Consider the following 8397-nt stretch of genomic DNA (forward strand, 5'->3'; position numbering starts at 1 on the left):
AAAAAAAACCTCCAAAACTCCCAAAATTGTCTATCTGATAGTTTGTCTATACACTAAACCCCTGTGACACAGGTTCTGTACTTGTGAAACTAAACTTCAAGTTTAAAAACTTGTCATTGCCGGGTGCGGTGGCTCACGCCTGTAATCCCAGCACTTTGGGAGGCCGAGGCGGGTGGATCATGAGGTCAAGAGATCGAGACCATCCTGGTCAACATGGTGAAACCCCGTCTCTACTAAAACTACAAAAAATTAGCTGGGCATGGTGGCGCGTGCCTGTAATCCCAGCTACTGAGGAGGGTGAGGCAGGAGAATTGCCTGAACCCAGGAGGCGGAGGTTGCGGTGAACCGAGATCGCGCCGTTGCGCTCCAGCCTGGGTAACAAGGGCGAAACTCCGTCTCAAAAATAAATAAATAAATAAATAAAAACAAACTTGTCATTTTCAGTTATTGGTTAGAGAGCTGACAAATCAAAAAAAAATGCTAAATAAAATGTTAAATCAAAATCCAGCAATATATAAAAAGGATAATATTTAAAAAAAAGAAAAAAAATTCTGTTATGGATAGAATAAAACGTTTTACAAATTACGGTTCATAATTTAACATAATATATACCAAATATATATAAATGAAATTATGAGTTACACTGATGCCTCCAATTCGAATCCAACCCCTCCAGATTCTTCCTTGCCTTCCCCATTCATCCTTATTATCTCCCTTCTTCCACAGGGAGCACCCTGGCTGCAGCCCTATTAACACACTTCTCATTTGTCCACTCCCACAATTCACACAAAATCATTTCAGAATTGACACACCCATACCGCTATGAAAATCAAACCTACTACTAAGAAGGGTGCCGGTTTTGCTTTCAGGTTGTTGTTTCTGCTGTAGGCTGAGGATACACAGTCAAAGCACTGAGTCCAACATTTACTTGAACTCGGTCCCTACCCCCATGTCCCCTCCCCATCTATGTAGTCAGTTACTCTTTTGCAACACAGTTGCATTTATGTGCTTGCTTGCACTCAGTTCTAGTTTCCGCAGGGCAAGGTGCCTCTGGCTCACGCCTGTAATCCCAACACTTTGGGAGGCAGAGGCAGACGGATCACTTGAGACCAGGAGTTCAAGACCAGCCTGGCCAACATGGTGAAATCCTGTCTCTTACTGAAAATACAAAAATCAGCCAGGCGTGGTGGTGCACGCCTGTAATCCCAGGAACTCGGGAAGCTGAGGCAGGAGAATCACTTGAACCTGGGAGGCAGAAGTTGCAGTGAACCGAGATCGTGTCACTATCCAGCCTGAATGACAGACTCTGTCTCAAAAAAAAAAAAAAAATCTAATTTCCTGCTATCTTTAGTGATTTATTCTCTGAACCCGTAGAATGTTAACATGTTCCAAAAGTCAAAAACATATCAAACAATGAGAATAAACTAATAGAAGGGAAACCACCTCAACATAATAAAGGCCGTATATGACAAACGCCTAGCAAACATCACACTCCATGTTAGAAGATTGAAAGCTTTTCCTCCAAGATGAGGAACAAGACAAGAACGCCCACTTTCCCCTCTTCTGTTCAACACAGTTCAGTCATGCATCGCTCAACGATGAGGATACTTTCTGGGAAATGCATACCTGGGCAATTTCATCATCATATGAACATCATAGAGTGTACTCACATAAACTGCAGACCTAGGCTACGTGGTGTAGCCTACTTTTCTTAGGCTACAAACCTGTACAGCACGTGGCTGTACTGAATACTATAGGCAACTGTAACATGATGGCAAGTATTTGTGTATCTAACCATATAAATGGTACAGTAATATACAGTAGTGTTATCTTATGGGGACCACTGTCATATAGGCGGTCCATCGTCTGAAACAATGGACCATTCGGCCTATGACTGTATTGGAAGTTCTAGATCCTAAGCAATTAAGCAAAGCCAAAAATAATAAAAGGCATCCAAATTAGAAAGGAAGAAGTAAAATTATGTCTATTTGTAGATGATATGACCTTTCATATAGAATAAGAGCTACAAAAATGCTATTTGTGCTAATAAGCAAATGCCATAACTTGCAGATTAGAAAATCAACACTCAGGCCGGGCGCGGTGGCTCACGCCTGTAATCCCAGCACTTTGGGAGGCTGAGGCGGGTGGATCACGAGGTCAACAGATCGAGACCATCCTGGTCAACATGGTGAAACCCCGTCTCTACTAAAACTAAAACTACAAAAAATGAGCTGGGCATGGTGGCGCGTGCCTGTAATCCCAGCTACTCAGGAGGCTGAGGCAGGAAAAAAAAAAAAAAAAAGAAAATTGACACTCTAAAATACGCTACATATCCGGACACTAACAGTGAACAATGTGAAAAGGAAATTTAAGAAAACACAATTCAAATTACAATAGCTCAAAAAGAATAAAATACTCAGGAATAGATTTAACTTAAGAGGCAAAAGACTCATACACTGAAAACTAAAAAGAACACTGCTGAAAGAAATGAAAGATACAGCAAATGGAAAGACATCCTGTGTTTATGGACAGGAAGGCAATACTGTTAAGATAATGGTCAGCGAGGTGGCTCATGCCCATAATCCCAGGACTGGGGTGGGGGTGGGGAATCCCTTCAGCCCAGGAGTTCGAGACCAGCCTGGGCAACACAGCTGGACCTTCATCTCTATAAAAAAAAATCAAAGAATTAGCCAGGCACGGTAGCCTGTGCCTATGGTCCCAGCTACTTGGGATGTTAAGATGGGAGGATAACTTGAGCCCAGGAGGTAGAGGCCAGAGGCAGTAAGCCGTGATTGCACCACTGCACTCCAGCCTGGGTAACCAAGCAAGACCTTAACTCAAAAAAAAAATTGTTAATACTACTCAAAGCCATCTTCAGATGCAATGCAACCTCTACTAAAATCCCAACGACATTTTTGCATAGCAATTTGTGGCTACTGACACCTGAAATGAAGTCAGTGAAGGGGAGGAACTGAATCTTTAATTTCTTTTAATTTTAATTAATTTTAACTTATATAGCTGCATGTGCCTGGTGGCTACTATATTCCACAGCACAAGCCTACATTGAGGAGTTCAGGCCTAAATGTTTCCTTAATTTAACCCCCCACTGTGTTAACTATCCCTCCAGGAGGGTGTGGAAACCATTAGGCTGGGCACATTTGGGATTTAGGGGAACCCTCCCCCACTCAGGGAGGACTTGAAGCAGCCGCCACATTCTCCTCTGATAACATCTAGAAAGTGACAGAGTGCTTACTGAAGCTCATTCCAGCGACAATTAAAGACACACACACCACTTCCCACTGGAACTTGAGGCTTTTTAGAGGACAAACTACTTAGTCGAATTAGGCTACATTTTTCTGTAATTATTTCCTTCCCTTTGGCTTTTGAGTTTTTTGCTTCTTTCAGAGATAGGGCTTAAAAGAAAAGAAAACACCCACAGAAATCCCAGAAACAGTGCAAACCACACCAATAAAATTCCCTATTTTGTAAAAGCTTTATGAAAATCCCAACACTGTTCAACAATTCTTTGGTCACTCTACGAATATGATTTTAAACAGATTACACCCCAGACATATTTTATGACAACCGCACACGCAAGCAAAGCTGTCCCGCCCTCGTTTCCAACTTGGCAAGCTCCTCAACAAAACCAAATAAATACATGCTAGAAAAAGGCGGCTGCTACAAAATCCTGGCCAGTTGCAGCCATAATTAATGGGCCGGAGCACCTCTTGTTGCTTGGATTTTTACTCTGAAAACTCAAGAACCCCCACACTTCCCGCTGAAATTTTTAGCAGTGTTATGGTGGTGCCGTGAGACACTGCAGAACCTAAGAGCCCAAAGGGTCATTGAGGAGCAATGTTTTCAAAGCCAGACCTTTCAGCCCAACAGTCCCTTCATGAAATTGCTATTGGCCATGCAGCTGGGGTGCAACCAATAAAAATGCAGACCTAACTAGCCATGCTTCCTCTGCAAAGCAAAGCTCCCTGGTTTCTTTACTTTGAAACCTTACATGCTTGGTGTGACCACTTCGTGGTCACCGCGGGGCTCCCAAAAAGGAAATATCCTAATGACAATGCATGAAGTCACAACCGATGGGCAGGTTCAAGAAAGAGCCCACCCCAGGAGCCTCCAGGGAGGCACCTCAAGGTAAACCCAAAATTGGGCTGCCCAGCCCTTCACCACGTGGAAACCACAGACTGATGGGGGGTGGAGGAGGAAAAGGGAGTCCTTCACAGTGTCCCCTTCAGGTTCCCAAGGAATGGGCCAGATAAATACCAAAAGCCCTGTCATCAAAGACCCATTTTAGAAGATGGTTATAAACCCTGGGTAGGAGTAACATTTGGTAGTATACTCTTTCCCCTGACTAAAGTGTGTAATTATATAATCAGAACTCTCCAAGGGAAAGGATTACAAAGAGTACACAAATTTCCAGCACAACAGACTAGCCAGGTCCTGCAGATTAGGGAGCCCAAGTGCTTCACATCCAGTTCCCATTTCAATAATGATAACTTTTCCCATCCTGGCCTCCCAGGGAATCCATTTTAAAGGAGTGCCAGTCCTCCAGCTGAAACCTTTCTAAAGGGGATTAATCTTCCCTACCTGTCAGATGAGCTGTTCCTACCCCTGCATTTTATTCCACTGATTTCAGAAGAGCTTCCAAAGAAAAGAGCAGTGTAAAATTCAGACTCTGCCAGACTTAAAGTCTTGGAGGTTAAATTCAGGCTAACCGTTTAAGAGGCAACCAGTGATTCACTGCAAACCACACCGTAACAGAGAGACATACAAACACCAATTACAGTGGCACTCTGAATAAACAATAAAAAACGTTTCACGATAAAAATTAAACAGTTGTTTAACATTGCCTTAGAAATCTGCAGAGCACTGTCACCAAAAACTACCCCTGGAACATGCACATTTTAACACTCATGTTGCTTTTTTACATATAAAATATACAGCAAACTTGTCAGTTTTCCATGATTTGCTTTACTAATTAAAAGTTCAGCTTCGCTTTCCAGAGCCCTCTCAGTTACACTGAATGTCACAATAGGGTCTATGGTGTTCAGATTTTCAGGGTGACATTCTTTATGAAGTGGACATGAATGTTAAGCTGGTTCCCACAATTATACTGAAAAACCTCAAATGTGTAGCTCTTTGCTTGGTACACAGCCATAATAAGAAAAATATGTTGCCTTACTATATACATGAAAACTTTTCTTTTTCCACAGAGTCTTCTTATTCAAGATGTTTCCATTTATTTTCTTCTAGATGGAGTTCTTCTAGATGGATTACTATCATTATTTATTACCACCGTCACTCCAGGGATCTGGGCCAAAAGTAAACACTGCACTGCCAAAAATGGGGGCTGGGGGAACCCTAATGCTCCATCGTCCCCACCTACCCCACCTAGGAGGGGTACATAGTCCCAAATCAGTATTTGTCATCAGAGGAAACAGTCTTGCTATTAAAATGTGGAATAATAACTTATAAATCCTTTTAGAAAAACCCTGAAATGTTTTTACATAATAAATTATTTCGTGGATAAAACACATTCAAATAACAGGGACTCCTCTTTTCACAGCAGAAAAGATCCCAAACACCCAAACCTCCTGAAATCATGTAATTTTACTCATATTTTGAATAAGAATTACCATACTCTTCGGATTTTGTTAACCTAGCAGTCCAGAACGAAGATAATTATCTCCTGTGCCCTCCCCTATAAAGATTACGAGTATTTCACTACAAAATCACCTCCACACAGAGTTCAAAAATTAAAACGATCCCGGATTGCTTTGTTCATAAAAAACATTTCTACATTCACTGGAAACTATGACAATGTTTAAATTCCTCCACCCAAAACTCAGGGAACTTTCCTGCTATAACAACCTTCGTGCTTTCTCACCACCCATCTCAAAACCCCCACCACAGCACCGCCCCTCAAAGGCAGCGCTCACCCTCAGGGTCTGAAAGGCGGAGTTTTTGCAGGACAATTAACCGCAGAGTGACCAGCAAAGGCCAAGCAACAGCACATCCAGCAACGTGCTTAAGCCGCCTCCCCCTACCCCACCTCCCTGGAAGATTCTTTGGGGAGGAGTTGCAGAAATCGACCAAGGTCCTGCGTGATGGATACCAACTTAGAATGTAGTTTACTTATTTTATTGTGCACTCCGAGCGGTTTATGTTTTGATGGACAGTGCTATAAACGCAAGCTCCCTTCCGAAATCAAGTAATTAGGAATGTCTGACGTAATCAACATCTGCTTAAACCAAAACACCCCCAGGAAAGACTGCGCAGCCTTTCTGACTCGCGTACCTTGGCCCGGCTAGGGCGGCAGGCCCGGGCACCTAGAGCGCGCAGCTCCCAGCGGGACGCAGGAAAAGCAGAGAGTCTCCCAACCTGCGACTGTCCCCAGATTCTCACCTGCCTGCAGGAATGCAGGGGAGGCGGGGGCACTGAAGCCCATTTACTAATAAGGAGCGTCTCACACATTTCGGGGGCTTAAGGTGAATCCCATCAGTCTCTAGCGCTCCGGGATCTGAAGGCCCCTCCCGCCCTCCTCTACGCCCCAGGGTGCCCGGAATCCGGCAAGAGGCGCACGGGCCGTAGGTGCTCCTGGAGTCTGCACTGCGAGGGCGAACGCCGCCTACTCCAGGTGTCCTAGGCGGGTCCCCAGCGGCCCCTCCGAACCTCCCTGCGGTTCCTCTGCGCCCTGGGTCCAGGCAGCCGAGGCCGCTCAGGGACCGGGGGGAAGTGGGGCCCTGGAGAAAAACCTACCTCGGAGCCGGGCCCCGCCCCTCCCGCCGCGTTCCTCCTACAGGTCCCGGGGTCCCCGGGCACGGTCAGAAGGCGGCCGGGCCCCCGCGGCCCAGGGACCCCTGATCCCAGTCATAAGCCGTTTCAATCCAGATCACACGCCACTTCGGCCACCCCAGAGTGGTGGAAGAGGTGCTTTCGGGGACCAACAAAAGGGAAGCCAAAGAGCCTCTTTCCATCAAGCGGCCCACGGGCTGGGAAAGTCAAGACCCGGGAGCTGCCGGCGCCCCAACCCCCGCCGCAAGAGCCGCTTCTCCGGGGCCTTGTCCGACCCGGGCTTCTGCTAAGCATCAGGCCGCCCTGGGGGGAGCTCCGGCACAGACGGGGGACACTCGGGGCCGGGTGCCCTTGAAGGAGGAAGACCCTGGGGAGAAAGACCGGGTCCTGGGATCCTCTGGGCACATGTGCGGACTCGGGTCCCGGGCCCCGGGCGCGCACTCTCATTCACACTCGCGCTCCCACTCGCGACCCTTGGGAAGCACCGGCAAGAGGCTCCCTGCCGCCCCCGCCAGTTTCCAGCCTCTGGAAACACTTAGGCGTCCCCAGAGAGCGGCTTATTGCAACCAGCCCGAGGCGGCCGGGGGTGCGGGGCAGATGGCCCTGCCCAGCGCCCCTCGTTCGGGATCACAGGCGCCGGCGCGGCGGCCGGGAGCAGAGTGGCGAAGGAAGAGCCGGCCGAGCCAGCCGCGAGCCACCGCCTGCGCACGAGCGGGGCGCGGGATCCTACCTGAGGTCCGGGACACCGAGAGCAGGAGCCCGGCGGCCGCCCAGACGGCCGGGATGCACAGCAGCGCCCGCTGCGGGAGCGCCGAGCCCCGGGCCATGCCGCAGGCAGTGGGGGCCGGGCCGCCCTCTGAGCTTCGAGCCGGGGCGCGGGGCCGGGCGCCACCACCCCTTTCTGCCGCGTGTCCGCTCCTCTTTCTCCCCGGCGCTTCGCAAATGGGGCCACTTCGAGGACCTCGTCGTGGTCCTCTTCTCTCGGCCTGGCTGCACAGCTCGGCTCGGGCCGCGGCGCGAGTTCGCTGCGGACGTTCCTGGGCGCGGGCTGGGGCGTCCCCCCGGCCGCTGGGACAAGCGCTGGGGGCGGACCGCGGGCGGGCGCGCAGGAGGCAGGGTCCCAGCTCGCACGCCCCGATGGGCAGAGCGAGGCCGGCGCCGGCGCCCCCTGCCGGGGGAACGCGTGAGCGGCGGGAGCGACGCGGGGAGCAGGGGCCGCTGCTGGGGCCCCGGACCTGCTTCCCGCGCCCGTCCTCGGGCGTGAGCCTCGGAACGCTTGGACACAAAGGGGGCGCCTTGGGGTCGTCAGCAGGAGTTGCTGCAGGGCTGCCCCTCGCAGGAGAGGCGCCCAGAGCGGTTGCCGCCCACTTTCGGTGTCGAGACACCCGGGGAACTAGGTCAGAAATCAGTAACTCCGGGCTGCGCTGCGCACCGGGACAAGTCAGAGAGACACCGGGTCCCAGACACCAGCGGTGAGTCAGGAAGAGGAGAAGCGAAAGCTCGCAAAAGGAAATGTTCAGAAAACAATCAGGCCGCGTCGGCACCGGCGCCCTCCCAGGTCGGTGGGGACAAGCGCTTCCCCCCAAATGC

General features: G+C 49.4%; 1 protein-coding gene across 3 annotated transcripts in view; it reads right to left on the reverse strand.

Annotated features, from left to right (window-relative positions):
• The window catches only part of ROR2 (receptor tyrosine kinase like orphan receptor 2), a 231321-nt gene extending 223427 nt beyond the window's left edge, over window positions 1-7894 (reverse strand). For all 3 annotated transcript variants that reach the window (XR_004263555.1, XM_032260461.1, XM_032260462.1), the window contains exon 1: window positions 7538-7894. Coding sequence is in view for 2 of the 3 variants with exons in the window: in XM_032260461.1 (XP_032116352.1) it covers window positions 7538-7634 (97 nt within the window). In the remaining variant the exon portion in view is untranslated. The remainder of the gene's footprint in view (window positions 1-7537) is intronic.
• Between the last annotated feature and the right edge of the window lie 503 nt (window positions 7895-8397).

This window comes from Sapajus apella, unplaced genomic scaffold (genome assembly GCF_009761245.1).
Source record: "Sapajus apella isolate SASKATOON/1434 unplaced genomic scaffold, GSC_monkey_1.0 scaffold118, whole genome shotgun sequence".
Lineage (NCBI taxonomy): Eukaryota > Metazoa > Chordata > Mammalia > Primates > Cebidae > Sapajus > Sapajus apella.